Source organism: Moschus berezovskii, chromosome 11 (genome assembly GCF_049115385.1).
Source record: "Moschus berezovskii isolate FMDL1 chromosome 11, NW_MosBer_1.0, whole genome shotgun sequence".
NCBI lineage: Eukaryota > Metazoa > Chordata > Mammalia > Artiodactyla > Moschidae > Moschus > Moschus berezovskii.
In genome coordinates this window covers 11247291-11261629 of record NC_142470.1, presented here as the reverse complement: position 1 = coordinate 11261629, position 14339 = coordinate 11247291, and the positions used below count along the sequence as shown (strand labels likewise).

The following is a 14339-nucleotide window of genomic DNA, read 5'->3' as shown; positions in this document are numbered from 1 at the left end:
TCTGTGTGACCCCATAGACGGGCAGCCCACTAGGCTCCCCCATCCCTGGGATTCTCCAGGCAAGAACATTGGAGTGGGTTGCCATTTCCTTCTCCAATGCATGAAAGTGAAAAGTGAAAGTGAAGTCGCTCAGTTGTGTCCAACTTTTAGCGACCCAATGGACTGCAGCCTACCAGGCTCCTCCGTCCATGGGATTTTCCAGGCAAGAGTACTGGAGTGGGTTGCCACTGAATTCTCCGCATAATGCCTAGAGTCAGGTAATATATGTATATATACCAAATTCATGTATCTACATACACAACTATATTTTTTAAATCTATCTAAACATGAATCCAGGTGTTTCTTGACTTCCTACTTTTGCATTCCAGTCCCCTATAATGAAAAGGACATCTTTTTTGGGTGTTAGTTCTAAAAGGTCTTGTAGGTCTTCATAGAACCGATTAACTTCGGCTTCTTCAGCATTACTGGTTGGGGCATAGGCCTGGATTACTGTAATATTGAATCGTTTGCCTTGGAAACGAACAGAAATCATTCTGTCATTTTTAAGATTGCATCCAAGTACTGCATTTCGGACTCTTCTGTTGACCACGATGGCTACTCCATTTCTTCTAAGGGTTTCCTGCCCACAGTAGTAGACATAATGGTCATCCGAGTTAAATTCACCCATTCCAGTCCATTTTAATTCACTGATTCCTAGAATGTCTATGTTCACTCTTGCCATCTCCCGTTTGACCACTTCCAGTTTGCCTTGATTCATGGACCTAACATTCCAGGTTCCTATGCAATATTGCTCTTTACAGCACCGGACCTTGCTTCTATCACTGGTCACATCCACAGCTGGGTATTGGTTTTGCTTTTGCTCCATCCCTTTATTCCTTCTAGAGTTACTTCTCCACTGAGCTCCAGTAGCATACTGGGCACCTACCGACCTGGGGAATTCCTCATTCAGTATCCTATCATTTTGCCCTTTGATACTGTTCATGGGGTTCTCAAGGCAAGTATACTGAAGTGGTTTGCCATTCCCTTCTCCAGTGGACCACATTCGGCTGTGGTCCATGTGATCAGATCGACTAGTTTCCTGTGATTATGATTTCAGTGTGTCTGCCCTCTGATGCCCCCTAGCAATACCTACCATCTTATTTGGGTTTCTCTTACCTTGGTCCTGGGAAATCTCTTCACAGCCGCTCCAGCAAAGTGCAGCTGCTGTACCTTACCTTGGACGAGGTATGAATGAATGAACGAGGCATGGAATGAAGCAGGGCAAAGGCTAATAGAGTTTTGTCAAGAGAACGCACTGGTCATAGCAAACACCCTCTTCCAACAACACAAGAGAAGACTCTACACATGGACATCACCAGATGGTCAACACTGAAATCAGACTGATTATATTCTTTGCAGCCAAAGATGGAGAAGATGTATACAGTTAGCAAAAACAAGACCAGGAGCTGACTGTGGCTCAGATCATGAACTCCTTATTGCCAAATTCAGACTTAAATTGAAGAAAGTAGGGAAAACCACTAGACCATTCAGGTATGACCTCAATCAAATCCCTTATGATTATACAGTGGAAGTGAGAAATAGATTTAAGGGACTAGATCTGATTGATAGAGTGCCTGATGAACTCTGGACGGAGGTTCGTGACATTGTACAGGAGACAGGGACCAAGACCATCCCCATGGAAAAGAAATGCAGAAGAGCGAAATGGCTGTCTTAGGAGGCCTTAGAAATAGCTGTGAAAAGAAGAGAGGCAAAAAGCAAAGGAGAAAAGGAAAGATATAAGCATCTGAATGCAGAGTTCCAAAGAATAGCAAGGAGAGATAAGAAAGCCTTCCTCAGTGATCAATGCAAAGAAATAGAGGAAAACAACAGAATAGGAAAAACAAGAGATCTCTTCAAGAAAATAAGAGATTCCAAGGGAACATTTCATGCAAAGATGGGCTCAATAAAGGACAGAAATGGTATGGACCTAACAGAAGCAGAAGATATTAAGAAGAGGTGGCAGGAATACACAGAAGAACTGTACAAAAAAGATCTTCACGAGCAAGATAGTCACGATAACGTGATCACTGACCTAGAGCCAGACATCTTGGAATGTGAAGTCAAGTGGGCCTTAGAAAGCATCACTACTAACAAAGCTAGTGGAGGTGATAGAATTCCAGTTGAGCTATTTCAAGTCTTGAAAGATGATGCTGTGAAAGTGCTGCACTCAATATGCCAACAGATTTGGAAAACTCAGCAGTGGCCACAGGACTGGAAGAGGTCAGTCTTCATTCCAATCCCAAAGAAAGGCAATGCCAAAGAATGCTCAAACTACCGCACAATTGCACTCATCTCACACGCTAGTAAAGTCATGCTCAAAATTCTCCAAGCCAGGCTTCAGCAGTATGTAAACCGTGAACTCCCAGATGTTCAAGCAGGTTTTAGAAAAGGCAGAGGCACCAGAGATCAAATTGCCAACATCCACTGGATCATGGAGAAAGCAAGAGAGTTCCAGAAAAACATCTATTTCTGCTTCATTGACTATGCCAAAGCCTTTGACTGTGTGGATCACAATAAACTGTGGAACATTCTGAAAGAGATGGGAATCCCAGACCACCTGACCTGCCTCTTGAGAAACCTGTATGCAGGTCAGGAAGCAACAGTTAGAACTGGACATGGAACTACAGACTGGTTCCAAATAGGAAAAGGTGTACGTCAAGGTTGTATATTGTCACCTTGCTTATTTAACTTATATGCAGAGTATATCATGAGGAACGCTGGGCTGGAAGAAGCACAAGCTGGAATCAAGATTGCTGGGAGAAATATCAATAACCTCAGATATGCAGATGACACTACCCTTATGGCAGAAAGTGAAAAGGAACTCAAAAGCCTCTTGATGAAAGTGAAAGAGGAGAGTGAAAAGTTTGGCTTGAAGCTCAACATGCAGAAAACAAAGATCATGGCATCTGGTCCCATCACTTCATGGGAAATAGATGGAAAAACAGTGGAAACAGTGTCAGACTTTATTTTTTTGGGCTCCAAAATCACTGTGGATGCTGATTGCAGCCAGGAAATTAAAAGACGCTTGCTCCTTGGAAGGAAAGTCATGACCAACCTTGATAGTATATTAAAAAGCAGAGACATTACTTTGCCAACCAAGGTCCGTCTAGTCAAGGCAATGGTTTTTCCCGTGGTCATGTATGGATGTGAGAGTTGGACTGTGAAGAAAGCTGATCGCAGAAGAATCGATGCTTTTGAACTGTGGTGTTGGAGAAGACTCTTGAGAGTCCCTTATACTGCAAGGAGATCCAACCAGTCTATTCTAAAGGAGATCAGTCCTGGATGTTCATTGGAGGGACTGATGCTAAAGCTGAAACTCCAATACTTTGGCCACCTCATGCGACGAGTTGACTCACTGGAAAAGACTCTGATGCTGGGAAAGGTTGGGGGCAGGAGGAGAAGGGGACGACGGAGAATGAGATGGCTGGATGGCATCACTGACTCTGTGGACATGAGTTTGAGTGTACTCTGGGAGTTGGTGATGGACAGGGAGGCCTGGCGTGCTGTGATTCATGGGGTTGCGGAGAGTCGGACACGACTGAGCGACTGAACTGAACTGAAACATGAATCCACGTTACAACAACCTCTGAGTCTAATCTAGCATCAGAGGTTTCATTCTTTCTTGATTTATAACTTCTTTCCCTGTTGTGAGAAACTCAACTCTCATTATCAACAATATATTTACTTATGTGTTCAACCCTAGTATACAAAGCAGTGAAAGAATTCCTAAACCATAATCTTGAGAGAATCAAATTTAAAAATCAAGAGTGCTTTTTTGTATACAGTTCTTTTTGTCTTTAGTTTTAATAGTATACAGTCAAAATGCTATTTTCCAAGGCTAGCTCTTTTCTTCTTCATTCTCTTCAATGAGTCTAAGTGATTTATTTTTATTATTAGTTAGATTCATTTGCCATTGGCTACAGTTTATCTCCTCCCCCTTCAATAACAGTTACTCAAAAAAATTATATACAGTAAAATTCACTTCTTTTGCTGTGTTCAGTTCTATAGGTTTTGACAAGATACATAAAATTATGTGTCAAACACCATAGTTCTATTGCCCCCAAAATACTCCAAAGGCAGCTGCGATTTTAATTCTGCTTTCTCAGCATCCACCAGTAGGTGGCAGGGTTTCTCTCTGAGACAAAGCCTTCAGTGTGCAACTGAGCCTGCCTGCTTGGCATGCAAATAAACCTAGGAAGGCAGCTTTACATCCCTCACACCTCCTGTGTCATTTTCTCCTAGATATGGTTAGACTTCTGTGGGTAAGCTTCTTCTTCTCTGGAACAGGCAAATTTGGCTGGAAGCCTCAGAATCTTAACACGCTGAATAAGCAGGATGTTTCATCAGAGAACAGTCAAGAAGGCAACCCATAAACATGCTTTGATAAAACTCAATGAAGGCATGGTTTCCCTGGTGGCTCAGATGATAAAGAATCTGCCTGCAATGCAGGAGAATCAGGTTCAATCCCTAGGTCAGGAAGATCCCCTGGAGAAGGGTATGGCAACCCACCCCAGTATTCTTGCCTGGGAAATCCAGAGGAGCCTGGCGGGCTACAGTCCATGGGGTTGCAAAGAGTCAGACATGACTGAGCGACTAACAGTCCCACTCTTTTTCTCAATGAGAACAACAAAGGAAGATGAGAAAACTGGAGACCAAAACCAAATTAGATAAATATGAGACAGATGAATGACCAGACTCTCTCTTTAAGACATTACTTATTTGGTATTGGGGGATTTCTATAGGAGTAAACTGACAGTGGGGAAGGGAGAGGGTTTTCAGGTAGAGGAAAGACCCCATGGATCAGAGTTTCCTGCATTAGCCAGTGAATTCTTCACCACTGAGCCATCTGGGAAGCCCGCACCTCTCACCTTCCTTCGTAATAGGCAAGTTTAGAATTTTAAAAACCTATACAATTTAAAAAACCACTCCAAAGGATATGAGAGTGTATGTACAAAAGCAAAAGCTGAACAGTTCATTAAATTTGACTAATCCCAACCCCATACTACTACTATGAGCTCCTAATACCTTGCTGAGTATTTTATATACACTGTCATATTTAACCCTCTAGAGAGCTTTGAAAGTATTATCATATCATTATAAACATAAAGATTATTGAGCATTAGAGACATAAAACAAACTGTCCAAGGTCACAGATCTAGTCTGTCACCAACCTCCTGAGTCTGGGCTCTTTTACTGAACTACACTGCACCACTCTCCACCCTCCACGAGAATACTCCTAGAGTTCTGACACTGGCTCTCTCTTCTGTATCCAAGTTCTCCTCAAGGTGATTTCTACCCACTAACAAAACTTTACTACCTCTATGCCAACAGCTCCACAAACTTCTACTTGTAGGCAAGGCTTCTCACCTCAGTTCCAATCCAATTTATATATCCAACTTCCTTAGTGGACGTCTATGGGTGTCCTTCTCAGGTACTTCAAATTCAGCACCTACGAAGGTCAACATTTTGCCCCACTCTTTACTAATTAATTTACTATTAATTTGAATCTTCAGTTTCAATTTCTGGTAAGGCCCAATACTCAGTATGTCACCAACTCCTACAAGGTGAGCTTCTCCCACATCTCCCCATCTGTGCCATTACTTTCCACTTCCCTTTCTTCTGGACACTTCTAAAAACTCTCAAGGTGGTTTTTCTGCTTTCATCAGCCCAATTCATTCTTCAAAGCTGCCCTCCGGGCTAACTCCCTTAGAATATTGGTTTATTTGTGTCATTTTAGGCTAATGGCTCTTAGAAAACTTGCCAATAAATCCGCAATTCTTCACCAACTTGGATGCAAATTTCTGGGCATGTCTAACCTGAGAATGCCATGATTCTACCAAACAGGATGATAACACATTCAGGGGACCTACAGCCTTCTTGTCTTTTCATATAAAATTCCTACTTCTTTTCATTATGCCCTGAAAAAACTAGTGGAGTATACTAATCCTAGTTATTAATGCCTGATTGTTGATTGGGGGTCTTGCCACATGGAGCCTGTGCATTCCTTTTCATAGGATCCTTAATGTCTCATCAGTCTTTTACCCACCTAATCTGGGAGATCCCTGTAGGCAGATTCATTTTTGGCTTATGAGTACACACACAGTACAAGGCCTGGTATATAGTGTAGGTGTAGGAAATGTCTAACTCCAAGGCTTAATAGCTGACACTGAAGATAAAGTGATGGGTGAAGGGTTGGCAGTAGAGCTGCAAGCACCACTCACCCTTCCGGTTCATCCCCATCTGGAGGCATTTGAGCAGGCGGCAGTACTGGCACCTGTTCCTCTGCTTCCGAGACATGACACAGTTCTTGTCACGACTGCACCGGTATACCCGCTTGTTGCAAATGCTCCGCTTGAAAAACCCTTTGCAGCCCTCACAGGAGATGATTCCATAGTGTAAGCCTGTGGCGCGGTCCCCACAAATGAGACAGGTTCGTTGTTCAGCGCGATCATCTGGAACAGAAACTGAACACATCAAAGTTAGAACATAGTGGAAATGATGGTTTTAAACCTGCAGTTCTAAAAGAAGCAACCCTGGATAGATCCTGAACATAACCTTCTCCAGGCTAACTGGCAGAGGTGGCATCTTGCTGTAGGAAGAAACTCCTTCATCTACCTGTAGATTCCACAAACAAGGCCTAACTAAAAAAACAACTCATGTTCTGTGAGTTTCATCATCACTTAGAGAATCCAAATCTGAAATGTGGAAGGCTTCTCCCTCTCCCTTACTTTCTTTAGCGATAGCCGACCACTTCCACCCTGTAGGAAGGTGATAAGGATTACTTATCATGTATGTAAGTATCCAGCATATGGTATACACCCAATAAATGATAGTTATAATTATTAACCAGTGAAGAAACTTCCATGCTCAACTATACCTCAATTAAAACAAAAACAGAAAAAAAGAAACCTCCTGGAAAGGTTCTGATCAGAGGCCAAGGCAGAAGACCAGAGATTTGAACCGCACTCATAACAAGCAAGGTATAAGGACACAGCCCTCAAAATTAAAGATCCTTAGCTGTACCCTAGTTCCGGCACTTAGCAGGTGGGTGAACTTGGGCAAATTAAGTTACTTCACCTCTCTGAGCTGAGTTTCTCTTATCTGTAAAATGGGGATTTTACTGTCATCTATATAACATAGATAAAATACTCAAGCAATTATTTTATAAAACACCGTGCATTTTTATAAAATACTCAAGCATATATTTATATATATCGAGTTTATATTATATAAAATACTCAAGCACAGTATATGGTGCCTGGGCTACCACAGACAGTTAATAAATGATAGCTATTATTTTCATTATCATTATCATCCAAACAGGTTCACACTTAAAGTGATAGTAACATTCCAGAAAAGTATGTGAAGGCAATGTTAAAGAAGGGCATAATGGTATATATAGACAGGATATAGCGAAGGAAGGAAGTTAGCATTTATACAGCCTTTATTATTTGCCAAATTTGAGATATGCTTTTATGATCCCCATTTCCAGGTTAGATAAAGGCCATTCAAAGATATCAGGTCCTAATACCTGGAACCTGTAAATGTTATAAGAAAAAAAAGAGTCTTAGGAGATATGATCACATTAAGGGCAGATTATAAAAGTAGGCCCTACTTGCAATTACTTTTTTTGTTTTTTCCCGCATAACATGGCATGTGGAATTTTCATTCCCCAAGCAGGGATCAAACCCACATCCCTTGCACTGAAAGTACAGACAGAGTCTTAACCACTGCACCACTGGGAAGTCCCCACATGGTTTTTTAAAAATTTATTTTATTGAAGTATAGTTGATCAATTTTGTGTTAATTTCTGCTGTACAGCAAAGTGATTCAGTTATACAGATGTACATTCTTTTTCACATTCTTTTCTATTGTGATGTCACAGGATATTGAACATAGTTCCTTGTGTTATACAGTAGGACCTTGTTGTTTACCCATTCTATATGTAATAGTTTGCATCTGCTAATCTCAAATACCCAATCCATTCTTCCCCTACCCTCCAACCACGTCTGTTCTCTATGCGTAATCACATATGTTTTTATAAGAGACTAGAGGGAGACTTGATATAGACAGCAGAGGATGTGCACATGCAGGAGCACACACATGTGTACAGGGGAAGGTGATGTGAAGACAGAGGGAAACACTGGCCACAAGCCAAGGACTAACCAGCAGCCACTGCAAGCTCAAAGAGGCAAAGAATGGATTTTCCCTCAGAGCCTCTAAAGAAAGTGTGGCTCTGCCCACACCTTCATTTCAGCTTACTGACTCCGAATTTCTGGCTTCTAGAATTGTGAAAGAATGAATTTTGTCATTTTAAGCCACCCAGTTTCTGGTAATTTTTAACAGCAACATATGAAACTAATACATTTTTTCTTCATACAAGGACAGAGACCTATTAAAATTCTTGCTCAGAGTCACACAGCAAATAGCAGGTATGCAGAGAAAAGACATACGAGACCACACAGCTATAGGAAAATAGGGAAAGACATACAAAAAGGGGAATTGCCTAGGTTTTTTGAACAGTTCCTAGTTATAGACCTTTCTAAGTCTTTCTGAGGCCTGTATTCACTTCCTAACTTTGGTCAAATTGATAAACATGGGAATATCAGTTTCTATAACACAATCCTTCCTTAAGCTAACTTAAATGTGTTTATGTTATTTGCAGCTAAAAGAAACTTGGCTAAGATTTCCTATACAGTAGCCCTGGTATAATAAGCACTCCTTTTCTTTTCCTTTTAAAAATGCAAAGGAAGCTCAAGGAAAACATTAGAGCAAAGTTACAACAGCAAATTAAAAAACGAAACCAGGCAAGGACAAAGAGGCCAATGAATGGCGTGACAACAGCACTATGTGTGAGATAAAACCTCTTAAGAGTGCTGGGCTTGAGCTGCTGAAGGGACTGAGAAACAGGCCATGGAATACTGTCAGAGAATCGTGACTGGCTAAAGAGAATCTAAATTTTCTAATTTTAAAGTTGTCAATATTCTATTATATGCATACATTAAAATATATACAAGAACTCTGCGAGAACAGACTTTAAAATGGTCATAACTGATCTGCGAGAACAGACTTTAAAATGGTCATAGCTGATCAATATCGACAAGAACTACACCTCATGGATATGATTTCACTGAACACCTACAACTAGGCAGTGTGCTTTCTTTGTGTTGTGTCATGTAATTCTCATAATCCCAAAGGTGAGTACAATTGTTATCACTATTTTGTAAATGAATACATTTAGAGATCTCAAAAAAAGTTAAGTAACTAGTCCATTTTGGAAGTGGCTGAGCTTAATCTGCCAGTCTCCGGACTGGAGATCAATAACGTCTTCACAAAGCACTTGCAGGCATTCTGTGCAGCATCTGGATGGATCCAGGGGCAAAGGCCCCCAGAACAATCAAATACAGACCTTTTAAGAATCTGCTCATGTCTTGTAACATGCTTGTTCTTTTCATAAGTGTTAAAAAGGCCACACTGACATCAAAGACTAGAGGGAGATACTTCTCCACTGATGGGGGCAAAGAGACTAGATTCTCTTGGAGTCCTCTGACTGCTTTCTCTGGCCACAGCTATTCTTATTGCCATGTTTTGCTTCTATAAACCCTTGTCTATGCCACAGACTAGGAAACCAACTCAGACGGAAGCTTCTCAAACATAAAAGGGAAAGGCCCTCTTCCAACCAAACTCATAGCCCTTCAAATAAGCATCTGGCAAAATTCTCTCATAGCATGTAGGGAAACTCCTGTCTGACTCTTTGCAAGCTCATGGACTATGGCTCACCAGGTCCATGGAATTCTCCAGGCAAGAATATTGGAGTGCATAGCCATTTCCTTCTCCAGGGGATTTTCCCAACAAAGAGACTGAACCTGGGTCTCCAGCACTGCGGGCAGATTCTTTATGGTCTGAGCCACCAGGGAAGCGGGCAATAACAGAAGAAGCTATTGTTAACTGAGCACTTGGGTGTAGGCTCTCAGCCAAGCACGTAACACATGTTATTGTGCTGAATCACCACCACAAACCTAAATGAGGTACCCTACTTTAGGTGAAGAAACTCATGAAGCTCATGAGGTGATAGCACTTTTCAACAGTCACCCAGTCAGTAAGAAAGGGAGCTAGGGCTGGGACCCCCAAAGTCTATGCACCTAACTAACATACTCTGTGGCGAAAGCAAGTCAAATTTATTCAGTCTATGCAAGTAAGTCAGACCCTTCTCCTCTTGAAAAACAAACACACAAAAGCTAAAAAGCCAATGTCTTACTTTGTAAATGAACAAACATAAGCAAAATGTCCTTAAATGGTTCTTGGCCAGATGTCAGATAAGTTTTTGCAACTCCTATTCTTATAAAGGACTTGAAGGGTATTTAAAGCATGTTTACATTCCTTATCTCACCTGTACCAAGACCAGGGCAAGGATTATTTTTATCTTGCAGATATGGCAAAAAAAAAAAAAAAATCGGTCATGTACCATGCAATGTTCAAGAAGTTTTGACATGTACTATTTATTCATCACAATGACTGTGAAAGGTATCATTATCCTCATATAACCAGGAATCTTGGAGTTAGAAGGGGCCTGTCAAGTTGTCTTGAAAAAGTTGACCTGAGGCATGAATTCCCTCTATGATATTCCTAGACAAGGGGTTAGTTACCCCATACCCTATTTGCACAACTCCAGTGGCTCATAAGGTACTTCATTCCATTCATTCCATTTTAGTTTTAATGGTTCAAAAGTTTTACTTTACATTGAGCCAAAGTCTGTTAACCTGAAGCCTTCTTCATTGCCTTGAGTCATGTGCTTGCGGGCAAAAAATATATGCATAACCTAGCCTAGTTCATAAACCAATCATTCATTTAAAGATAAACTGAGTTCCTAACTGTGAATTCTTCTATTTCTTATTCTTAATCATACAGTATCAAAATTTCTCATAAAACCAAGTAACCAGAACTGAATGGTTTGTTCTCCTTAATTTAAGGCTCAATTAGTCTTATATATTTGCAGCTAACAGCAAACACCAGTAAACACATAGGATTTTAAAATTATTGATAACACTATAAAATGATACACATTCTATAATGGGAAAAATGAAGCTTGAAGAGGTGAGTGAGTGAGTGAGTGAATGATAAGTCATTCAGTCGTGTCCAACTCTTGGCAACCCCATGGACTATACAGTCCATGGAATTCTCCAGGTCAGAATACAGGAGTGGGTAGCCTTTTTCTTCTCCAGGGGATCTTTCCAACCAAGGGCCGAACACAGGTCTCCTTCATTGCAGGCGGATTCTTTACCAGCTGAGCCACAAGGGCAGCCCAGCTTAAAGAGGTAAGGAAATTTAATTGGTTATAATAGCCAGGAGTGAAACTGAAATCAGAATTCAAAAACTTCTGATTCTGAGACTGCTGTATTTCCAAGCCCCCTATACTTAATTCACATCTGGTTTCAGTTCAGTTCAGTTCAGTCACTCAGTCGTGTCCGACTCTCTGCAACCCCATGAATCTCAGCATGCCAGGCCTCCCTGTCCATCACCAACTCCCGGAGTTCACTCAAACTCATGTCCACAGAGTCGGTGATGCCATCCAGCCATCTCATTCTCTGTCGTCCTCGTCTCCTCCTGCCCCCAACTTTTCCTAGCATCAGAGTCTTTTCCAGTGAGTCAGCTCGTCGCATGAGGTGGCCAAAGTATTGGAGTTTCAGCTTTAGCATCAGTCCTTCCAATGAACACCCAGGATTGATCTCCTTTAGAATGGACTGGGTGGATCTCCTTGCAGTCCAAGGGACTCTCAAGAGTCTTCTCCAACACCACAGTTCAAAAGCATCAATTCTTCGGTGATCAGCTTTCTTCACAGTCCAACTCTCACATCCATACATGACCACGGGAAAAACCATAGCCTTGACTAGACTCACATCTGATTTACAGACATCTAAATCCTGAAGTATTTATCAAGTATACCATTAATATATGTCTTTCATAGTCTTTTCCTGAGAAAAGTAGGATTTCTTGAACCCAAGAGTTGGACTTTTCATTTGTCTTTGATCAATTTTATCTTTATATAAGAAATTCCATATATCATTCTGATGTCTGGAACTCTGGGGATCTGGTATATTAGTTATTTTACCCTCCTCTTTTTTACCTTGTATGGTTAATACTAGATAATATTCATGCTTAACTTTAAAACAATATTCAACAGAAAGTGGCCTCAGGCAAGTTGTTGGAGCCTCTTCTCAACGTGACTTAAGCAAATTAACCAACTGGAAACAGTTGTTCAACTAGTTTTGTCTGTTAATTGGCCAGACACCCTAGTCTGGCCTGCATTTCTCTATCTTATACATAATGATACCATGAATGACTGTTAGATGCCTCATTGAAATTTCAGATTCATTACATCTACAGTATTCTTTCACTAGTGAGCTACCATAAAGCAGATGGTTCACAAACATTTAGCACTCTTAACCTATTAATTCAATGTTCTTAACCTGTGTTAGTCTACCTGGAAATACAATGGGAAGAAAATCAGCAAATAAGCACTTCAAAATGGAGACTATGGCAACATAACCAGTATTTTACAGTAATTTTAAATGGAGTATAATCTACAAAAATATTGAATCACTCACTCTGTTTTATATGTGAAACTAATATTGGAAATCAACTATACTTCAATTAATAAATAAATAAAAGCAAAAAAACAACAGCACTGAAGAAAGAGTTTGGTGCTTGGTAACTGTAGTGCTCAGTAAGATAAGAGACAGAGTTGTTGATGAAAATCTGAGGGTTTAAAATATGATAGGTATTTGAAACTCTGACAAGGCAGTTTGCTATCTACACAAAGAGCAATGGGTTAAATAATAGTGTAGGATAGAGAAGACTCTTATTAACTTATAGGGAAATGGAATGTTTGCCTTGATCAGGAATACTAGAAGGTAGAAGAGCTCAGATTGTGTACTCTATAAATACCACTTCATATGAACAGGAGCCAGGACTCCTAAGAAAAACAGCTGATTTCAGGTTTGAGGCAGAATACATAAAAGATGCCTTTCATACTGTTCATGGGGTTCTCAAGGCAAAAATACTGGAGTGGCATGAGCAGACCTTACGATTAGCTGACAAAAGTGAAAGGAAAAGGATAAAGGGAAAGATACATCCAGCTGAATTTAGAGTGCCAGACAGGAGCAAGGAGAGATAAGAAAGCCTTAAGTGAATAATGCAAAGAAATAGAGGAAAACAATAAAATGGGAAAGACCAGATATCTCAAGAAAATTAAGAGATACCAAGGAAACATTTCATGCAAAGATGGGCACAATAAAGGACAGAAATGGCAAGGACCTAACTGAAGCAGAAATTTTAAAAAGGTGGCAAAAAAGGGGGGGGGAGAAAAAGAGGGAGCAAGAATACACAGAAAAACTACACAAAAAAGATCCTCATGACCCAGATAACCACAATGGTGAGGTCACTCACCTAGAGCCAGACATCTTGGAATGTGAAGTCTAGTGGGCCTTAGGAAGCACTACTATACAAAGTTAGTGAAGGTGATGGAATTTCACCTGAGTTACTTCAAATCCTAAGAAGATGCTGTTAAAGCGTTGCACTCAATATGCCAACAAATTTGGAAAACTCAGCAGTGGCCACAGGACTGGAAAAAGTCAGTTCTTATTCCAATCCTAAAGAAGGGCAATGCCAAAGAATGTTCAAACTATCATACAATTGAGCTCATTTCACATGCTAGCCTGGTAATGCCCAGATCCTTCAAGCTAGGCTTCAGCAGTACATGAACCAAGAACTTCCAGATGTTCAAGCTGGATTTAGAAAAGGCAGAGGAACCAGAAATCAAAATTGCAAACATTTGCTGGATCACAGAAAAATCGAGGGAATTCCAGATAAACATCTACTTCTGCTTCAATAACTATGCTAAAGCCTTTGACTGTGGATCACAACAAATGGTGGAAAATTCTTACAGAGATGGTAGTACCAGACCACCTTACCTGTCTCCTGAGAAACCTGTATGCAGGTCAAGAAGCAACAGAATCAGACAGGGAACAATGGACTGGTTCAAAATTGGGAAAGGAGTACATCAAGGCTGTATATTGTCACCTTGCTTATTTAACTTAAATGCAGAGTATGTCATGAGAAATTCCAGGCTGGATGAAGCACATGCTGGAATCAAGATTGCCGGGGGAAATATCAATAACCTCAGATATGCAGATGACACCACCCTTATGGCAGAAAGCGAAGAGGAACTGAAGAGCCTCTTGGTGAAGGTAAAAGAGGAGAGTGAAAAAACTAAGATCATGGTATCCAGTCCCATCATTCAT

General features: G+C 40.7%; 1 protein-coding gene across 3 annotated transcripts in view; it reads right to left on the bottom strand.

Annotated features, from left to right (window-relative positions):
• Positions 1 to 14339, bottom strand: part of NR6A1 (nuclear receptor subfamily 6 group A member 1) — a 232995-nt gene that overhangs the window by 36403 nt on the left and 182253 nt on the right. For all 3 annotated transcript variants that reach the window (XM_055399847.2, XM_055399848.2, XM_055399849.2), the window contains one exon: positions 6261 to 6503. In XM_055399847.2, the coding sequence (XP_055255822.1) occupies positions 6261 to 6503 (243 nt within the window). The remainder of the gene's footprint in view (positions 1 to 6260; positions 6504 to 14339) is intronic.